At 31.7% G+C, this 23,022-nt stretch overlaps 2 protein-coding genes across 2 annotated transcripts; both read left to right on the top strand.

Moving 5' to 3' along the window:
* The first annotated feature begins 6,138 nt into the window (after positions 1-6,138).
* Positions 6,139-7,198, top strand: DEFB113 (defensin beta 113). Its single transcript, XM_017970789.3, has 2 exons — positions 6,139-6,262; positions 6,972-7,198. The coding sequence occupies exons 1-2, from the start codon at positions 6,205-6,207 to the stop codon at positions 7,196-7,198; spliced, it is 285 nt and encodes a 94-aa protein (XP_017826278.1). The 5' UTR covers positions 6,139-6,204.
* Positions 7,199-14,169: 6,971 nt separating this feature from the next.
* Positions 14,170-18,232, top strand: DEFB114 (defensin beta 114). Its single transcript, XM_017971566.4, has 2 exons — positions 14,170-14,287; positions 18,037-18,232. The coding sequence occupies exons 1-2, from the start codon at positions 14,230-14,232 to the stop codon at positions 18,189-18,191; spliced, it is 213 nt and encodes a 70-aa protein (XP_017827055.3). The 5' UTR covers positions 14,170-14,229; the 3' UTR covers positions 18,192-18,232.
* The last annotated feature ends 4,790 nt before the right edge of the window (positions 18,233-23,022 follow it).

Below are 23,022 nucleotides of genomic sequence, written 5' to 3'. Positions count from 1 at the left end.
AAAAACTGCATAACCAAAATTCATGCTTACATGCTTATTCTTTCATCCCAATTCCATCATAACAAAAACATACATTGAAGATGAATGAAAGAATAATTATCACTGCAACAATTCACTTCTAATGTGTTCTAGTCATCGTGTTCTGGGGGTATCTTCTCTATAGTGACATCAAAACTGCCCCCTTTCACTAATCAATCTTTCTTTCTCTCTTCTTTCCTCTTTCTCTCTTCCTCTCTTCTCTCTTCTCTTTTTTCTCAAGTGTTTATTCTCATAATTTTTCTGTTTAATGTTTACTCATCTCTCAGCTAACCAGAAATATTCCCCATGAGGGTTTCTGTTTCTTCCTTTGTGTCAGATGGTAACACAGTTGGGGAATGCACCCTAACATGTACATTTATCATAAGATAAAAGAAAAACCCATGACTCTAAACTCCCACATGGCTCCGTATATCCTATTATGGAACTGTTTCTTCAGAAGACACAGAGAGTCCAACTCAAGGCTGACCAGAAAGTGGAAGAAAACACAAGATACATATCAATGATTAGTGATCAGATAATGGGTCAGAACACTGGGACAGGCTCTTCTAAATTGTGATCAGATGTGAGAGACAAAGGTTTGGGCAGGTTTACATGAGGAGAACCTAGCAAACCCTTGGGGACAGTTAAGAGCAAAGGGAGAAAGGGATAATCAGCTCAGAGAAATACCTTATCTGGGCTACCATCTTTTCTCTCACAGAACACTGAAGGAGTCTCCAAAATTACCTCCCTTTCTGACTTCACTTCTACTCCCCTTCTGATAGTTCTAGAATTTGTAACCCTCAACTGGCATCCACTAAACTTAAAATAAAGTCCTTCGCTTCATCATGGAGTGAAGTGGCCTGTGTGTTTCTAGACCTCACCCTACCACTTGCCCCTTTCTCAGTAAACGCATCTCACTGGCCTGATTTTTGTTCTTCACACACATCATGCTTCCAGAAACGTTTACCTTGATCTCTTTGCATGAGACATTCTTTGTTGGCCACCTTCTTCCCAGGATGATAGAAATTATCTTTGATCACTTATGATAATGCCTTTCTTGATAGTCATTCTTTTTCCTACCACACTATTGGATTCTGTGCAGAGTGATTCAAATCTGAAATAACTAATTTGTTTGATTATTATGTGACTCATTTCACTTGCTATAAGCCCTAACAAGGGCTGTGACCATGTCTTTCTTGCTTACTGTTCTACTCTGAGGTGTCAAGTTGTGCCTACACAGAGTAAGAAGTCAGTATTCTTCAAAATTATTAATGAATGCCTTTTTGTCAGGTTCATGCATAATCTTATTTATCTTATTTAATATGCAATACAACCCAGTAAGTTTGATGTTACAATCGCCATTTTATAGATGAGGAATGGGACTTTAAAAAGATCACTTGGGTAGTAAAATCATGCCTGAAATTCAAATCCAGTTCTTTCTAATGTCAAAGAAAAGGCTCATGCTACATTCTAAACAGCTCATTTAGTCAAAAGGTATCAGACAAAGGTGACTTATCAAGGGTATGGATGCTCATAAGTAGGGAATTGTATTAAAAGGAACTTGGAAATACTTTACAAATGCTTTTCCTTCATTTACGAGCTTCTGGGAACCACTTTCAAAGTGATGTAAGCATGCAATCGAAGTTTTAGCTCTATTCTTTAGTTTTAGCTCTTAAAAGTAAATTCTTATTTATAGGACCTCATATTAAAGGCCATGTTCTCAAATGCCATATGGTTTGTGGTCATTTTTAACAATATAGGGTCTTTGTACTATGGAGGAATAAAGAAAAAGTATGCTTCACATGTGGCATCAGCAAGGGACATATTTCTGTAAGGATTGTGGACAATATAGACAAGCATTTTCAGATATTTTCAACTATTTTAGTTGTTTTATTCCTACTCTTTTTTCTTTTGCTTTTTTTCCCCAACTGTAAGTATAGTATACATTATTGTATACACAAACATACACACACACATAAATAATTTTCTTTCATAAGTAGTCTTCTGACTCACAAAGCACAAGGAAGTATCAAAGGAAGAAAGCTTCTGATAGAACTGTGGCTTAAGACTTCTGGAGCTGTTAATACAGTCAAATGTAGAGGGTACTAATTTAAAGGGAAGAAGCATTAGTTTAGGTACCAACTACTTGCCTTACACAATTTACTCTTCATTTCTTCAAGATGATTAATTTTATCCCCAGTACTCCCAAGAAAGCTGATGCTGAGAAAGGAAATTTACCTTGCCTGACACTCACAGCCAGAGAGTAAAAGGACACTTTTACTATTTTTTACTCAGTTAGTCTATCCACAATCACATGTTATGTTCACTTTTAGATTCTCTTAAAAACACAAACTCCCAATAGCAGTTTCTTTTCAAAGTTTCTGCTTTCAGTAGTGTCCCTCAGTTGTAAACGTAAAAGGTGAGGCAATAGAATACCACTCAGTCATGATAAAGACTTTGTCATTTGCATCAACAAGGATGGAAACATAGGACATTATGTTAAGTGGAATAAGCCACAGAAAGACAAATATTGCACATCCTCACTTATGTGTGAGTATAAAAATCACTCATATGTGAGTACAAAAAAAATTAAACCAGAGGCTGGCAGGGATAGTAAGAAGGTGCTTAAATAATCTAAGATAGAATAAAGGGATGATTAATGAGTACAAAAATACAGTTAGAAGGAATAAGAGCTAGTCTTTGGTAGTACAATAGGGTTACTATTGTTGACAATAATTTATGATATATTTCAAAATAACAAAAAGAGTAGAACTGGAATGTTCTTGACACAAAAAAATGATCAATTCTTAAGGCAATGGATACTGCAGTCACCCTGATTTGATCATAAGCATGATATGCTTGTATAAAAGTAGCACATGTACATCATAAATATGCACAACTGTTATGTATTCATAATTGAAAATTAAAAATAAATAAATACAGAGAGAGGACAAATAAATTATAATATTCCCTTTATCTTGGAAACCACATATGCCCTTTATTATATAAGTTTCCTTGGAATTCTAAGATAACTATACCAAGTGATTTAGGGTATGTCATAATAATGGTTTAGCAGGTAAGCTCTGCAAATATAATGTGTTTAATTCCAGTTTCACCACTTACCAGCAAGCTGATTGACGTTGGGCAAATAACTTAAATCTCTTTTTGTCAGTTTCTTTCTATGTAAAAAGGGGCTAACATTATGCCTATGTCTTAGGAGTTTCATGAGTTTAAACATGTTAGCACATGTAAATGCTATACACTAGTGCCTGCAGGCAATAAGCATTTAATAGTTGTTATAAGGCACAGCAGAATTAGGCATGACAGAAGCTTAGTTTTTCAGACTCATGGATTCTAAATATATGAACCCTCAACACTGGAATGTACATAAGAGCTTTTAGAGTAGAAAGAAGTAAAAGTTGTGGCAGAAGATCCAGCTACTGGCACCTATGCTATCTTTTGTTTTATTAGTAATTCTCAATGGCATCATCTGTAAAATAAATGTATTATTCTTTCAGATTTGAAAATATCTCAAATTTCCAATCAATGTCACTGTTACATAGAATTAGTCACATAATAGATTCTTTTACTTTATTTTTAAAGTTTTGTGGCCATCAGTTCATTGAGATATTTGTGTTTGGGAGTGGAGAGGAACTGGAATAATGCAGTGACTGGTAGTGAAGAACAAAGAATGGGAATGGCATCATAGTTTTGCTCTGCAAAGAGACCATATGTTGTTTTAGACTGTTATTCCTAAAATGTGAAAGCTGAGAACCAGGGACTGACTGACAAACCAATACTTGATGCGGATGACTTAAAGAAAGTATCAAAATTTTGATTAGCAACTCTTGTAAGAGAATAGCATTGCATTTGGTATATCCTTCTGATTATCTCCTCATCATCATACCCTTTATTTGTATTCCCAACATCCATGTCTTGGACTGGAAAAGTTTCCCTCTTAGGCATTTCTCAGCCCAACATCCACAAAGCCTAACCACCCTCTCTTTTACAGTTCCAAAAATCCTTACCTCTAGCTTTGAACTACTCAGTTACTGCCTATGATTATCTATTATTATAAGAAGAAAGATAAAACTGAAAAAAAAAATCTCAAACTCCTAAATTCTGATTCAAGTAAGTAGAAATATGAAGGCACATCCACCTTACTATTTAGTTCACACACTTAGAGTCAGTTCTCTATTCTTAAAGATTTTCTCTGTACCTCTTCTTTTTCCCTTTTCCCTTAATCACAACCCCAATCACTTTCTCACACAGCTTTCAATATTTTTGTCTCTTTCTTCCTTAAAAAATTATAATCCCTTAATCAGAACCCCAATCTCATTCTCACCCAGCTTTCTCTATTTTTATCTCTTCCTCCTTAAGAAGCAAAACAAAATAAATAAAAATGATTTTGTTATTAGAAATCTAGAATCTGAATTTCTTCCCAATTACACCACAAGATGCCCATTGTAAGCAATAAATAACTGAGTGAACTTGCTTTCTATGCATTTTGTTAGGTTCTACTTAATGTATCTTGCTGGGAGACCCTTACCTTTGTTCAATGTGATTCAGGCATAATTAGACCAAACTTCACTTTTCAATATATAAAGGAAAATATGCAATTTATGAGTTTGATTCATGTGCCAACTCAATAGAAGTGGCTTATTTTATACAGATAAATTGGATATGGTTGCACTCAAGCAAAAACAGGCCCTATTGTGTAAGGTCATTTTCTTATGCATGATATCACCATGATACTGCCCACTTTTTAAAATTTGCCATTGCTGTTTTTCTCTGTTTATATACAATTAGTGTATTAAATTTCCAATGGTTCAAAGGGTCCTTACTAGCATTTTACAGAGAGAAAATATTAACAGAATAGATTTTTCATGGTTTGACTATAAATAGATAGATACCTTTTGAGTGAGAAATGAATTACACAAAAGACAAGAGAACTGGACTGCTGCTTTCTAAATTCAGATAATAGAACATATTTCTAATTTGTTTCTCTCGATGTCAGAGGGAGTTAAAATATAAATTAAGTATAAATATAAACAGTGACATTCTCTAATAATAAGACAATATCATTAAGTTGTAAGGATACATCTTTTTGGATTTAAATACCCAGCTCTAGATTTGTAAAAGTGGACCAAATTGTTTAAATTGATTTATTGATCATTTATTATTTTTTACATGTTTTCTACTTGATCCCTGCTATTAAAACTCTGAATATGGTTGATCCTACCAATCTGGCCTTCAAGAAGAGAGTCCTAAGGCTTAGATAGATAAATATTTATCTCAAATATATAGATGGTAAACTGGAGACCAGACCTCAAGGTTAGTTTTCCCTATCTAAAGCTAGTGTTCTTTAGATTCTTAACACACTGCTTTCCTCTCCTAATAAAATAATCTCATGACTGAATCATCATTACATGGCATATAAATAATGATACTTATTATTCCTCTGGTACAACTATGATGATTGTTAATATAACAGTATTGAAACAGTGATATAGAAATATTTTATATTTGTATAAAATTGAATCCCAGAAACAGTGCCTGGTTCAGGCCATGTGTACACAGAATAACTACACATTACAGAAACCCAACACACAGCTGTGAGAGTGATGAGCTTGGAGGTTAAGAGAATGAGCTCCGTTATCATATAACCTGATAATCAGTCTCTACTCCACCAATGACTACATGTGTAATTTGTGAGCCATTACATAATCTGTCTGTGTTAGTTTTCTCTATTGGAAATTTAAAAGTTCCTATGTTATAGAATTTTTCATGAGAATTAATCCATATAAAGTGCTTAGAACAGCCCCTGGTACATAATAAATACTCAAAAAAGCATGTGGTTGAACATGTAAATGATACTGATTATGTATTTTCAATTAATTAGTGACCAAGAATACTTTAACCCCATTTTTTACTTAGAAAAATGGAAACGAATTCATGTTTGACTCACTGAAATTGTAACAGCACTAAACTCTCCAGTATACTTGTTTGCTATTTCACAATACTTCCATGAATATGCACTCAATCTGGAAAGGCAGCATGAATCAGAATTGTAATCATTCCAAGAATGCTATAAAAACAAGAGCCCACGTTTATTTTACCAAAGACTAGCACAACTCAGACATTTTGAACTCTGTCCCAACTTTACTTGGTGTAACTGCATCAATAATGAAGATACTTTGTATTTTTCTGACCTCTGTCTTCACTGTGTCTTGTGGTCCATCAGGTAAGATTTGTTATTACAAAAAAGATGTGAAGCGCAAAATGTTCTTATCAACGCTTTACTCCAAAAATAATAAAAACAAATAAATTATCATTAGCAGATTTCACATGAACAGCTTTTAAGGCAAGTTAGTCTGTTTTTTTAATGGGGGAAGAAATGAGGAGAACTGGTAGTTAAGAAAATAATGAAAAAACGTTTTCCATAACATGTAGAATTAAATCTATGTATTTTGTTGTTTTGTGTTATGAGACTGTAACTTTTTAGATACTTCCTACTGCCTTCACTTTCAAAATCAATTTTACAAACTGGCACTGTGGCTACTGTCAAAATTAAGCTTTTTACAGCCAACCTAATGATTGCTAGGGGTCGAGAAAAAAGGGGCTGGAGGTAGATGATTATTTAGAAGACAAAACATGTAGACTATTTCTTCCATGTCCTTTTCTCATTACACTTGAAGAAGCATACACAAATTAGATATTTTAAAATGTTCTATTTATAAAAAGTTAATTTAAAAAGCTAGTAACAAAAGCACTATTGTTGGATAAATAAGTATATTGAACTAGCTGGTAAAGGGAAAAATCTCAATAGCATTGCGTGGGCATGATTTCAGAAACAGAATGGTAGAATTCTACATATTAAAGAGTTTACTTTATTCATCTCTGTATCTAAGGATATTAAATCTGGACTTATGGTCATAGCTACTTTTTCCTAGTTCCACAGAAAAATACAAGAGAAGTTGCAGAAAGAAAAAGAGAATGTCAGCTTGTTCGTGGTGCTTGCAAGCCTGAATGCAACAGTTGGGAATATGTGTTTTATTACTGCGGTGTTAACCCCTGCTGTGTGGTACGGGAATACAAAAAGCCAATCATTAACAGAAGCACCGCTAAACCACCAAAAATAAGTTATAATTATGAAACACTATATAACATTACATCATAACAATGTTATTAATAAAAATGAATTTTTGTTATCAATCTATATTTGAGTGGTTGATCTCTGGCCTTCTGGATTACACAATGATATCATGACTAGTGAGTTCAATATTGGCTTAGTACAAGAGAAATAAAGAAAAAAAAAAGAATGGTAGCGTGTTCTTCACTAAATCGGCAGAAGTTTATCTCCATCCATATGATAGAGTACTTTTGATCCTTTACTCTTAATCTCTGTCCTATTTGTTTGTCTGGTAAAGAAATATTTATTTTCTTTTATGTACCTTTTCATAGTTTCTATATAAATGTGTTTTTTTCTGGGACACAAAGTTATACTGATGCTAATCACAAAATAGCAGAATATTGATAAAAATAATTTTAAGAAAGAGCTAACCAAACTGAAAAGAGAGTAAAATTAAATCTATTAACACCTTACCCATGTAAAAATACATCAAAAAAGAAAAACAGCAGAGGAAAAACACTAAGACCTAAGAGTAATTATGTTGGAGAGATGAGTTCGTGAGTGATTTATTTACTTCTTTTTTTAAAAAATTTTTTATTGCATTTTAGGTTTTGGGGTACATGAGCAGAGCATGCAAGACAGTTGCGTAGGTACACACATGGCAGTGTGTTTTGCTTCCTTTCTCCCCTTCACCCACATTTGGCATTTCTCCCCAGGTTATCCCTCCCCTATACTTCTTTATACTGTTATATTGTTTTACATATGTATTTATTATTTTATTATCAGAGTAAAAGCAAATTAAAACATTTTAAGAGCTTTTAAAAGTTTTAAATAATATGAAAATTTAGAACAATACAGAAATGTTCAAAGATAAAAAGAAAAGTCACTTCTAATTCTGACATCCAGAGCTGACTATTATAATCAATCTTGAACATAACAATTTAAGGGTCTTCTCTCTCGGTCTTCAAGAATTGTATTTAACTTCTCTCATCTTATACATTAACACTGAATGCTTCTGTTTCTGTCCTTGCCTTCAATGAATTCATTGGGTTTCCAAGTTTCCACATTCCATATTAATTTCTATTATGATATTAAAATAATTTTAACATAAACTATCTTATGAATTATAAAGCATCAGTCAAACTTGGCATTCAGAATTTAAAGTATCCACTGAATATATTTCTTACTTAAATCTATGACAACAATCTGGACAGTATAAAAATTTAGGGCAGAGTTCTGACTGAGAAGATATCACAGAATTTCAGTGAATTTGGGTTTAAAAGGTATAGATAACTTGCAGTTTTCTTACTTGAAATATTTGCCTAACAATGTGATCAGTCATTAGAAAATATAGTAAGAGGAGCAAACTTGGAAAGAAACACTTATGACATATTAAGTTTACACTTTCCTGCTATATTCATGTGTAAAGCACAAGAAAGAAGAATGTGTTTTCAATATAGATTTGTTGATCCATGAACTAAATCAGAGAAATAAAATCACCCAATAAAAAGCTACAGACTGATGTGGTAAAGTCTGGTATCCTAAGGAATAGGATTTACATAATTCTATGTGAAAACTGGAACCCACAAAGGAGGATAAGAAGGAGTCAGCCAATATGAAATCACTCCTAGGCTGTGTCTTCCTAGGCGAGCTTCCAGACTCAGAAGAAATAAGCCACCTCATACCCTATTATGTTCTATGTTAATTTTCTTCACACACAATTCATGAGCATAATAAAATGTTGCGTTTTTCTTAGGCTTTAAGTCATCTGGTTTTCAGAGTAGTTTATTGCATGGGAATATTGACCAGAACAGAGCTTAACTTTCAAATTAGAGAAGTTATTTTTATTTGTTCTTTGTTGTTGTTGTTGTTTTAAGTAGCAATAAGCAACAAATTATGGGCAGGACTTCTGGAAAAAATGGAGCAAAAATTTAAGAAAACCTGCTTCTCCATAAAAGTAAGAAAAATACTGCCATAAAATTGTCCAAATCCACTTTATAAAGAGCTCTGTAAATTAACTAGACTTGCAAAAAATGCAAGGAGCCTTTATTCAAGAGAAATTGTGGAATCTCAGTAAGAACAATGAGATTTTCATCGCCTTACTTCCGTTCTCCCGTTTCTAGCTCCACAGTAGCCTTGAAAACAGGCTGCCTCCCAACCATGGTAACCGTTAATATATAAAGAATACAGTATCTGCAACGAAAAACAAAATACACCTAACCCAATAGAAAAAGGTGTAAATATTTGAATAGCTATTTCTGTAAAGAAGATTTACAAATGTTCAACAAGCATATGAAAAGATGTTCCACTTTAATTGCAATCAAAGAAATGCCAATCAATATTTCAGTGAGATACCACATCCCACCTGCTATAATTAAAACCATAGATAATAACAAAAGTTGGGAAGATGTGGAGGACAAATTGGAATTCTCATACACTGCAATCATTTAAGCAGAAAATGGACACACAGGAAAAAAAAAAACAAAAGCTGATTCTTTAAAAGTAAAAATGGTCCTTCAGAAACCTCTAGCCAGATTGATCCAAAAGACAGATAGGTAGGTAGGTAGGTAGGTAGATAGGTAGGTAGATAGATAGATAGATAGATAGATAGATAGATAGATCGATATAGATATAGATAGATATAGATATAGATATAGATATAGATATAGATATAGATATAGATATAGATATAGATATAGATAGATAGATAGATAGATAGATAAAGATAGAACACAAGTTATCAATATCAGAAAAATGCCCATCAATGATAGACTGGACAAGGAAAATGGGGCACATATACACCGTGGAATATTTGGAATACTATGCTGCCATAAAAAACAATGAGTTTATGTCTTGTAGGGACATGGATGAATCTGGAAACCATCATTCTCAGCAAACTGACACAAAAACAGAAAACACTGTTTTTCTCACTCATAGGTGGGTGTTGAACAATGAGAACACATGGACACAGGGAGGGGAGCATCACACACTGGGGTCCATTGCTGGGGGGCTAGGAGAGGGACAGTAGGGGCTGGGAAGATTGAGGAGGGATAACATGGGGAGAAGTGCCAGATATGGGTGATGGGGGGATAGAGGCAGCAAACCACCTTGCCATGTAAGTACCTATGCAGCAACCCTGCATGATCTGCACATGTACCCGAGAACCCAAAGTACAATTAAAAAAAATAAAGTACTAATAAAAATTATATATATGAAATAAAATAGGAGAAATCATTATAAATGTAACAGGTATTAAAAAACAATAAGGGAATATAACAAACAACCTTATGCCAAAACTTTGACAACTTACATGAAATGAAAAAATTCCTCAAAAGACATGAACTACTCAAATTCACTCAAGAAAATATTTGCAACTTTAATAATCCTATGTTTATTTTTAAAACTAATTTATACTTAAAAATTTTTCTACATAAAAAATTCTAGTTACAGATGGCTTCATTGGTAAATTCTATCAAATATTTAGTAATGAAATTATACCCATTATAACACAAACACTTCTGTGTAAATGAATAGAAGAGAACATTTCCCAAATTATTTTAGGAGGCCAGCATTATTCTAATACTAATATTTAACAATAAATCACAAGGAAACTACAGATTAATCATCCTTATGAATACAGATTCAAAACTGTATTCAAAATATTTGAATACAGATTCAAAACTTAACAAAATATTATTGAATAAAATGTAAATTAATGTCACACTCAGAAATCCATCATTATAATTCCAAATAGTAAAAGAAAAGAAGCAGGGAATTAAACTTTAAAATGGTGAATTAAAGAATAAGAGAGCTGAACCTACTGACATATGACTCTTTGAAGAGAAACTTGGAGTTCACTATATCTAACACATAATTAGACACACACACACACACACGCACGCACACACACAAGACCTCTCTATACACTGAAGACTACCATGTTGAAAGGAATTTTTTAAAACACTTAAATAATAAAAAAATAAACTTTGTTCATGTATTGGCAATGTTAAAATGTCAAATTTTATCAAATTAATATATAGATTCAACAGAATCCCAACAAAAATTCCAAAGGGCTTTAAAAATAGATATTGACACTCTAACTTAAAAATGGATATGTAAATTTACAGGACCTAAAAACTACCAAAATAATTTGAAGATAATAGAACTAAGAAAATTTATTATACCCGATTTCAGGTTTTACTAATTACAGTGAACAAAAGAATTTTGTACTGACATAAAAGAGTAAGCTATAGATCAATGAAACATTAAATAGAATCCAGAAATAAACCTTAATGTGTATATAAAATATATGTAAAATCAACTGACTTTTTACATAAATGCCAAAGAAATCCAAATGGATTATATCTGCACTTCAGGAATATGTATTCTAATAAAAATACTGCATCTTGGAAATTCACTATAAGACAAGAGATATCGTTATTCCCTCATGAGGTTTTTAGTTTTGTTGGAATAAAGTTACAATTGAAGAATAATTAAAATTCTGTGTAGAGAGCTAAGATTTCTGGTATAGGAACTTTTGCCTCCAGAAAAAGAGCAAGGTTTCTTCTTCAAGATATGGGGAGTCCTAAGGCATTCCACTTGTAGTAGGAAGCCAATTCAGCCCACATTCACAGACTTTACCAAAAGAATTCCATTGCAGAGAAGAAAAGATGTGCATGACAACCAAGGAAATCCTACAATATAATTAAGTGCTTCATCCAACATATGAGTGAAATCAGCAGCATAAATATCTAAGATCACAATGACAAACAGAAAGCTAGACCCTGAGAAAACAGATCAAGGTAAAGAATATAATGTAATATAAAACAAACAAACAAAACCTCTCTAAAATGTATTTATGGAGGGATTAAAGCAGCCTTTATATCTATCATATAGGTCTATTATTCTATGATGTAAGAATTATCAGAGAACAGAAAAGGACATTGATATTTCTTTTTAAGCAAACAAACAAAATTGCTTAAAATACAAAGGCTAAATATAAAAGAAGATTTATTTAAAATAAAAAATAAATAGACATAATAGTAGGAGAGAAAAGAAAAAATTATAGCCAAATAGCTAAATATTTGACTTAAATACAGCCCCAAAAGAGAGAAAATAGACAAATAAGGGGGGAAGAACTTATCAGAGAAAGAAAACATAGGAAGATAGATAAGAAAATTTCCCAGATCCAAGGAAATATATAAGCTCATCTATACCAGAAAGATAACTTATTCATAAGAAATTTACACCAAGAAATGTGTGAATCATAAAGTTTGGGAGACTGAATCAAAAAAACCAATGTCCTAATGACATCAAGAGAGAAACAAATCAAAACATTTAAAAGGAGCTAGCCCAGCATTAGAGTTTTCATCAGGAAGACTGGATCTGGATTTTAGTGGAGTTAACAGCTTCACAGTTCTGAAGAAACATGATTTTGAACCTAGATATAACACCCAAATAATTAAATGTGAGGGCAGAATATTTTTGCAGAAAAATTCTAATTTTTAAAAATCTTTTCAAACATTTCTGGAGGGAGAAAAACAGGAACAACAACCACCAAAAAAAGACACAAGATCCAGATTAAACTCAGGAAGAATGGTTTAGAATGACGCACTCTCAGGAATCATCTATGCTACTAAGATAAACTTGAAGATAGGGAATGCCTATTGTTTATTTTTTCTTCTTATATGCAAAGAAAACTTCAGGAAGAAATACTTTTCAACAACGACATAACCAATCATTAACTAAAATAAAAACAAAATCACTTAAGATATAAGAAAACAGAAATAAGAAAAGAAAAATTTAAAAGAAATTATCGATAGTAATAATGTTAATAATAATGTCAATCTGACTTCAAAACCAAGAGCAATTCTCTTTGACTAACCTAAGTTTTGTGATATCGGGCACATAGAAAAAGGCAATATAATTGATACATCTTATTGTATTACAGTCTAAAAATAAAGCAGTGTTTTAATTCCAATTATACACAGAGTACACATATTATCTTACACAGGATAAAAGGAAATGTTTAACAAATGAATGATGTGAAAAGTGGGGAGAAATGCTGGAGTAATTGGCAAGAGAGCTAATATTTTCATTTTAAATGAGGAAGACAATATTGCAACTACAGTTGGTAGGAAAAATATTAGTGTTTTATTGATGATAACCTATAACATTTTTTTAAAAATAACATAATTTCAAAATATTTTATAAAGATAGCCTAGAAAAAAAGTGTAAGTAATCTAAATTTGTAGTTTTCTTATTAGAAACCAAGGAATATACTATGGTTGGTAAGACAAGATAATATAATAAACCAGATCCTTATTCTTATGTTAGTAATCACCAGACGGCCTGAAAATAGGGAAGTTAGGGCAGGAAATTACTGCTATTTATTTTAAAGTATCTTTTCATTATTTATTGTGTGCATGTAATAAAATACTTAAATGTTAAAAAATACTGAAGAATTATGGAGATTTACTAGGAAAACAAGAGTTTCAGGAATATTTAAGTTGCAGCTGAAAAATGTAACAGAAATTAGTGACAAAAGTAAGGCTTAATATTTGGGTCTTGTAAATGATTAGTTTGGGGAAAATTAATGGGATAACATGATATAATTAAGAATTTTTAATATACAGGCATATCGATGAATTGACACACCAGATTAGCGACTACAGTAAATTTTGAAAAGTAATCAACAGTTTAATGGACAATGTTCAGTTGTTTTAGTTCTAAAGCAGTAAATAAGTATTAACCTTAAATTTATTCTATGCATGCTCCTTTGTGTTGATCATTAAATATTAATTACCAATGATAGGAAGATACCATACTTACAGCTATCATTCATAGAGGGATTCCTCCCAAAAGCTCAATTATTTTCAAGAGTTTTCAATTTGGGTAATTCTTCCCACAGCCATAATCACTGGAGCAGAGACAGGTACACAAAATTAAAACAATTTCCGGATAAGGAGGGTTTCTCTTCCACTGGGAAACTATAAATGGTAAATGTCTTTTGGCTCTTTGGAAAGTTCTCTAGTCTCTATATTCTGTTATCAAATTTTTCAACAGCTTCTTTCTACAGAATGAGAATTTTTTACTATCTCCTGCATTTTCTGTGTTATGTGACCTTCATTCTACCAGGTAAAATAGATGTCTGTGTTATATTTGTGTAAAATTTCTCACTAGAAATAGAAATAATAAATTATTAATTGTAAAAGGAAAAATTTTTATGCAATCTTATCAATTAAAGAAGGGTCTTGATTTTATTGAATCTTGGTTTTCTCATCTGTAATTTCATTATACTGGTGTTTTTACCTAACTCATTTTCCAAATTAATATGCAGAGAAAATGAGATAATGAAGATAAGATCTTTCATCTTTTTTGGACCGAGTTTTCTTTCTAGATATTTAAATTCTAAAGAAAACTATAATATATTAAATTTATTTTTAAAACTCAGAACTGAAGGTTTAGTAGTAATTAGATCCTAGAGAAACTGAATGAACTGAGAACAGCAGTGTATATTTCTAGGAATTTCAATAAAAGGATCTATAAGATGATTCAAGATACAGTCCTAGAATATGCTAAGTACCGAGGTACAGTAGGAATAAAAGAGCAAGTGAAGAATTTGTAGTTCTCACATCTTTGTCAAGGTAGTCAATACATTGGTAAAGGAGTGAAGCAATGCACCTACAAATCAATACTTTTTAAATAATAAAAAATGTGTACTACAATGAAGCCCATGGATATTAGAAAATATTTTGAACCAAATGGTAATAAAAATGAGACAAATCAAAGTTCATAGTAGGGTTTACAAGGAAATTAATACAGTTATATCCATTATCTAAAAAGAATTAAAGCTAAAAATGTAACTAAAATTTTAACTGATGAAGTTACAAAAGGAAAATCACATTAACCTGACAGTTACAAGCATGTAATAAGACATAATTAGATGTAATAAATGGAAACAGACACTAGAGAAAATAAAAAGGTCACATTTTGTTTTTTAAAAAGACTAACAAAATTAATAAAGCTTTTACACAACTGTGAAGAAAAAGTAAAGGCAAAACCAAACTTTATCAGAGATATTAGCATATAGGCTACTGATATCAAAATGATCATGTGAGGGTGTTATGAAGTTCACCTTTAACTTTCTTTCTTGTAATATCCTGATCAGCCTTATTACCAGGTATTGTTGATCTTATAAAATAAGTTAGAAACATCCTTTTATTTTCTATTATCTGGAAAAGTTTGTGTATAATTGGTGTTACTTCTTCCTTAATTGTTTAGAATTCAACAGTGAATTTATCTGGGCTGGGTATTTTCTTTATACAAGCTTAATTATGAATTCTATTCCCTTAATCAATTTAGAAACATTTAGATTTTCTGTTTCTTTTTGTTGTTGTCCAGATTCATTATGATATATCTGTTTTCAGAAATTATCTACATATAAATTTTTGAATACATCAGTGGAGAATAGAGAACCCAGAAACAGATAAAGGTGGAACTAAAGAACAATGAGATAAATAAGCTTTTCAATAAATAGGACTGGTTTCATTGCATAGCTATATGAAGAGAAACTGAAATTATCACATCTAAAACATTATTCCAATAACCTGAGATGCAAACATGAAAAAGGCAAAACTGTAAGCCATACAAGTTAACATAAAATGATTTACTAACAATTTTGACATACAAGTTGTACAATTTCTTAATTAGTAGGAAAATAGTATTGATTACTTTAAAATTAGTAAATTTTTATAAATAAAAAAAATCAAGTAAAAAAGTCAAGCTCTATATTGAGAAAAGTACTTGTAATACATTTAGCATCAAAAAGGAAAACAGCTAGAATATATAAAGAACATACATAAAACAGTATAAAAAAGACCACCCAACAGGAAACCAAAGATTGATCACTTTCTAAACAATATATATGTATTAGGTCAATGAACACAAGAAAATATGTTACACTTTTTCGGTAATTGGAAAAATGGACATTTTATTATGAAATATAAATGAGTTGAGATATATGAGGTATCTTTACATTCACATCATAATTACTAAATTAAAAATCTCAAGCATTTCTTAGGTTTTAGATGTCCAAAACTATTATGTAAATGCTGCTGGAAGTTTAAGTTAGCACCAACGATTTGAAAATATGTTTGACATTATCTATTAAAGTTGAAGCTAGGCAGACACATTGCCATTGTATTTCACCCTTAGGGATATGCCCAACAGAAATGCCTGAGCATGTACCCCAAAAGTCAAGTACAAAAGTATTCAAAAACTGGAAACAACCTGATTATTCATCAGCAGATAAGGCTAAAATATAGTATATGTATATAACAGGCTACTATACGATAATGAAAATGAAAGAATTACAGATGTGAAAAATAAGAACAAATCTCAAAAAACAAAATTGTGAGTGAATAAAATCAGATGTAAAAATATATGTGCTGTACTGTTGCATTCACATAAGCTTTAAAATAAGCAGACTTAAACAAAACATAAATCAAGACTTTTTTTCTTTCAGAAACAATAGTGAAAGGAATAGTAATTGGAAGGGACCACAAGTGTGCTGGAAATGCTCTATTTCTTGACTTGAGTAGTGTGTAGATAAGTCCCTAGTGTTTAATAACACTCCTAGCTGAGCATTTATGTTTGGGCACTCTCTGCAAGTTTGTTTTATTTTCTTTTAAAGGTTATACATAAAGAAATAAAATATAATAAAGCACATGATTTTTCTATCATACATTTTTTAATCTAAGCTGCTTTTGTTTCTAAAATCCACAGCTATATTCATAAAATGCAATTGATAGCTGAAAGAGATCTAGAGTTAGTGAGAATAATTTTCACTGTATGCTTAATGTTATTATATGCTAACAACATTAAGCATACAGTGAAAATTATTTAAAGAAGTGTAGAAAATATGTTAATAAACAGTGTGGGACAATGTTTTAATCATTTAGAAGAAATGAAGTTAACTACATATCTGACAAGTATGGTTCATATAAAGAGAAAAATACTATAATAAATAAAGTACTATGATGAAAATCATCTGTGCAAGAATTTCTGATTTTAAAGTCAGAATAATACATTAAAATAAGATGATTTTTGTACACTTCTGCATATAAAAATACAAAATTGTTCACATTTTTAAATTGAATAATTATATATCTTATAATAAAACTGTTATTGTTTAAAATCTGTAACTAACAATATAAAAAACAACAAATAAGGAAGACTAATTGGTGACAAATATGACAGATAAATGTTACTATCCACCATATATTTTTTAAATACCTTTACATTTACTAATTTTTTAAATTCCAATTATATAACTAACAAAGTATATTAAAAATTTTTTTAAAGAAGGAAAAGTATTAAACATAAAGACATAAAAGTTAAAATTTCAATGGGACAAAAATCGCATGCACTTTAGTGACAGTACCAAAAAGCTAAAATTAAACTTTTTTACAACTATCATAAGGACATGTCATATAAATATTAAAAGATGTAACCCACACTGTTTATCATAATCCTAAAATATTAAAAATTTTAGATATGACATGACTGTCTGAAAATAACTGAAAGATTATGTAAATTGCCCTGTCACTCTAAAAATATCTTGAATCTTTTTGAGAAGTTGTAATGTGCTTTAAGTGAAAATGTAAAAATTCTTGACTTAATAAAGGAAAAAAAATGTATGCTGACCTTGCTAAAACCTATGGTAAGAAAAACATCTATCCATAATGTATGTCATGAAGTTTTAAATCATATGTTATTATTTTCTAAACTTGTGGTACAATGTACACATCATGCTTTATGAAATCAGAAGTAATCTATGCTTAAATAAAAGATTAGTAATTTCAGTTACTCTTCTTTTACTGTAGCCACATGCACCTTGGTGGATGCTGATCGTTGCACCAAACGTTATGGTCGCTGTAAAAGAGACTGTCTTGAGAGTGAAAAGCAAATAGACATATGTTCCTCACCAAGAAAAATTTGCTGCACTGAGAGGTTGTATGAAGAAGATTATATATTTTGAAGAGGAAAACATACCTCTGAATAAAGAAGTTACATGTGCACTAGTACAGAGAGATGGGAATAAAACTAGGACTTCTGAAATAAATAATTAAACACATAAGCCAATACTGCTATCTTCCTTTGTGGGTGTTAATTTCATATACAGTGAAATGAGATAGAAAATCTCTTATTTTTCTGAACTAACAGTTTTGATATAAGTATATCTGGAGGTATGTTTGCTCTGAGTGAGGTCCAGTTTTAATCTGTCTTGGGCCACCTAATCTTATAAAATTGAATGTTTCCCAATTTAGCCATGATCTCATTAGAAACTCAATTCATGAAAATCAATATTTATGGACTTACCAGTTGTCCAAATGTCCCTATCAGATTATTGGAGTCAAGACACAAAAAGCCTAAGTAAGAGCTAAAAGTATAAGTTACAGGAGAATATGGATATACTCACTAGCCCTCCCTTTATCACCTCACAAGAAACCTCATTCAAAAAGGAATATTACATCCATTTTTGATTCATTAAGAACTGGGTTTAAATACAATCTAAAATTGATTCATTAGGAACTGATTCATTAAGAACTGGGTTTAAATACAATCTGAACTTCAGATAAAGAATTTAGACTCACAAAACATTGCCTGGCTTATTAGCATTTTCTTATTTAGCTCTGGATGGAATAGGAAAGTGCATTAAGGTCTGTTATTTAAACCTCAATATAAATGTTAGACAGTACCAGTAGCTTCCCTAACATTAAAATATGGTGAAAAATATGAAGACTAGAATGTGTTTTCTAGCTAAAAACAAAGGTTAAATTTACCCCGTTATCAAATTTTACCAGGTAACCAAACAATTTGTTTTTAAAAACTACTGGTTCAGGATTATTGTTTTGCTTTTGTTGTTTTTATCAGTATTTTTAATCAGAGATGTTGTGAACTTGGTGGGAATGTCTACCATATTAACTAAAATTAGTGATTAAAAACCATGGGTTGGGTCTAGATCCTGTTGTCCCCTGCACAGAAAGCCAGTCACTGAGACAATAAATATAGCGAAGGAAGAAGGCTTTAATCAGGTGCCACAGCCAAGGAGATGGGAGCTTAGTCTCAAATCCATCTCCCTAAATGCCTAAAACTAGGGTTTTATATACCAAGGAAAACAATGTAACCACATGTAAAAGAAGAAAATGATAACTAGGGAGAGACACCAAAGCTGTCATGATGAATGAGGGGTCAGGCATCTCATTGTCAGGATGTGGTGATCTGGTGAATTTCAGTTCCTTGATACTTTTTTTGAGAGGCCTGAAGGGCCTTTTCTGAGGAAGGAACTCAGATAAAACAAATGTAAGCTTCAAGTTTTAAGATCAGAAGGGTCAATTTCTCTGAAAAGAATAGTCTATGGGACTATTGCGTTGGTTTCACTAGGACAAATATCAAATACCTATTGGGGATGTGAGTGATTTGTACAGTAGCCCACCCCCCAATATGTGTGGTTTCAATTTCCAGTTTTAATTACTTGCAGTCAAGAGTCTGAAAATATTACTTGGAAAATTCTAGAAATAAACTACTCTTAAGTTTTAAATTTTGTGCTGTTTTGAGTAGTGTGATAAATTCTTGCACCTTCTTGCTTCATCTCTCCTGAGACATGAATTATCCTTTTATCCAATGTATCCATGCTGTCTGTGATACCCACCTGTTAGTCACTTTGTAGCCATCTCAATTATCAGAGCAACTGTCACAGTACAGCAATGACTGCATTGAAGTAATGTTCTTTTACTTAATAAGGGCTGAAAACTCAAGACAGTAATGTTGGCAGTTCAGATATGTCTAAGAGAAGATGTAATGTGCTTTAAGTGAAAATGTAAAAATTCTTGACTTAATAAAGGGAAAAAAGGTATGCTGAGCTTGCTAAAACCTATGGTAAGAAAAAAATCTATTTGTGAAATTATGAAGAAAGAAAAAGAAATTTATGCAAACTTGGCTGTCATACCTCAAACTGCAAAAGTTATGGTCATAATGCATAATAAGTGCTTAGTTAAAACAGAAAAGGCTTTACATTTGTGAGTAGAAGACATGAACAGAAAACATGTTTCAATGGATGGCAATGTGTTGTGTCAAAAAGCACTGATCCTAAAGAAGACTTCAGCAAAGGATCCCCTGAAACTAATTATGCCAAGCCATTTACTGCAAGTAAGGGATAGTTACACTGATCCCAGAATATACAGTCCAATAGTAGCCTAAGGCTATACCCCAATGACTGTGTCATTCACTTCACTTCATCTCATCATGTAGGCATCCTATCATCTCACATCATCACAAGAAGAAAGGTGAGTGGAATACAGTAAGATATTTTCAGAGCAAGGGCCAGAGACTACATTCATTAACTTTTATTATAATGTATTGCTTTAATTTTTCTATTTTATTATTAGTTTATCATAAGTATGAATATATAGCTTAAAAACAGTATATACAGTGTTTGGTACTAATTGAGATTTAAGGCATTCACTAGGGGTCTTGCAATCTATCTTTTGCTGCTAAGGGGAGACTACCGTCTTTCAAAAAACAAGTTTAAGGTAGTAGAATACACCAGTTAGAGACAGGAAGATAGGCAACATCTGTGTCAGTGTCAATCAGGAGCCAGATATGAGGATCACATTCAAAGATTTGAGAAGAAAAGACACAAATGTGTAAAGCACACCAGGGATGAGAAATGAGTTTAAGAAGTTGAATGTAATGAGAAGTAAGAAAAAAATTCAAAATTTACAGTAACACTTTGAGAAATGGAATTCTAGCAAGATTGTGGCAACAACATAGTTGCCTCATCTCAAATGTAGAACAGTTTTGTAACATAGTAGGTGTTAATCAATAAATGTTGAAAAATAATGAAACATCCTAGACATTCTTACTTATTTCCTACATTCTTAAGCAGGCGACATTTCATTCAAGTTGTTATGATTTTTTTTTCTGGATCACATGGTAAGAATATGTTTAGTTTTTATACTTAGTAACATGTGTTCTTGTTTAAATATAATGTATATAATGTATATGTATTATCCATAAACTAATTTCAAAAAATAGTGGCATTTCATCTGTGAATACTTGGAAAGTTGTCCAATAGGTCTTCCTCTTTGAAGCTCAGCATCGTCTCTGATCACCAACCACTCAAATTGACCTGACCTTTATAAACATTGACAAGAAAATGCCAAGCAAGGTATATGGCATTTAGTGGATCCTCTCTCTGTTTTTCCTTATAAAGGTTCTATCATACATTGCTTACCTGGGAGGTTTTGTAAAACACAGATTTATGGTTTTTAATTTAAGTTGAGAAATGATCTGGCAAATTCTGAGAATTCTGGAAGAATGCATTTCTGATTTTAATTCTAGGTACCTATTGTTGACTCAATTTGTAATCTTAAACAAATTATTAAACTAGCTCTCAGTTTGCCATTCATAAATAACGAATACAATATGGAAATACAAATAAAGATATAGTCTATGTTATTCAGTCCTGCAAATGGGAATTTCAATCTTAATTCATATATTTCTCAAAGTGGTTCTTATATGTAATTCATAATAGTACTCATTAAAATACATTTTCTTCTTTTAATTTCTATTATTCTGACACTCCTAGCATACTTTTCTCTTCATAGTGGCAAGAGTGGGTATGTGAGAAGTAATTACATTCTTGATACATTTTAAAGATAGAGCCAAAAGAGTTGCTGGGGACAAACAATGAGGACTTACATCCTTGAATGCTATGAATGATGCTAAAGTTTTTGTTTGAGTAGTTATAAAATAGAGTGCCATTAAACGGGAGATGAAAACTGTGAGAGGTACAAGTTTAGCAAGGATGTCCCTATCTGTCAAGGGCTCAGCTTGGCCACATGATGTTAGATATTTAATTGAAAAGAGCAAACAACGAGTTGAATACTTGTATAAAGTTCAAGAGAAAGGTCAGGCTAGAGATTTTTTTAAATGGAATCAACAACTTTTAAATGACATTTAAAATTATCAGATAGAAAGAGATAATATCTTATTGGGAATGTGTATTAGTGACATTTCTAGGATTAAGCTTTGGAGTATTCCAAAATTTAAAGACAGCTGAGATGAAGAGCCAGTATAAGAGACTAATGAGAAATGGTCATAATATTAGGAGACAACCAGGTCAGTGTGGTATCCTGAAACTGACTTAAAAGTGTTCGTCAACTATTGCTATAAACCAAGAAATATAAAGTCAAATAAATAGTCAATGAATTTAGCATGTGAAAGTCTTTGAAGACCATGATTTAAAGCAATTGTGAAAGCAGAGAAGAAGCAAAAACCTGGTTCAAGAGAGAATTAGAAGATGGAAAATGGTGAGAAAATATAGAACATTATTTTAGAGAGCTTATCAGTAAATGGAATAAAGAAAATGGTTAGTAATTAAAGATCAGATGGGGTCAAGACAGAATGTTGTTCCAATATTTATCACTGAAAATTTTTAAACATTTTTAAGTGATGAAAAAGACTTACTGGCAAAGAAAATTCATGATGAGAAGAAAAGGAGAGTTGCTAGAGTGACATCATTGATTACATAAGAAGGCCACACCTAAAGCAAAAGTGGAGATGTTGCCTTTAGCTATAGGATCACAGTGACACAGAGAATTCACTCAGAGCAGTATAGGAGAGAACTGAAGTAATTCATGCCTTTGAAATAGAGGAATGGCAATTGTCATGAAAATTGATAAAGTTCCCTACTTACTGCCCCAATTTTTTTGTGAAGTATAAATGTCATCAAGTAAGGTTTAAAAAATAGGAAAAGGCTGTGTTGATTTTAGAATTAAGGAGACAGCATGAAATAATTAACTAAC

This window comes from Callithrix jacchus, chromosome 4, assembly GCF_049354715.1.
Source record: "Callithrix jacchus isolate 240 chromosome 4, calJac240_pri, whole genome shotgun sequence".
In the NCBI taxonomy this organism is placed as follows: domain Eukaryota; kingdom Metazoa; phylum Chordata; class Mammalia; order Primates; family Cebidae; genus Callithrix; species Callithrix jacchus.
This window is presented reverse-complemented; position numbering and strand designations above follow the sequence as displayed.

Coding starts and splice junctions, on each gene's coding strand:
- DEFB113 (XM_017970789.3), top strand. CDS start 6,205: ATGAAGATACTTTGTATTTTTCTGACCTCTGTCTTCACTGTGTCTTGT. Junction 6,263..6,971: donor TGTGTCTTGTGGTCCATCAG/GTAAGATTTGTT, acceptor ACTTTTTCCTAG/TTCCACAGAAAAATACAAGA.
- DEFB114 (XM_017971566.4), top strand. CDS start 14,230: ATGAGAATTTTTTACTATCTCCTGCATTTTCTGTGTTATGTGACCTTC. Junction 14,288..18,036: donor TGTGACCTTCATTCTACCAG/GTAAAATAGATG, acceptor CTTTTACTGTAG/CCACATGCACCTTGGTGGAT.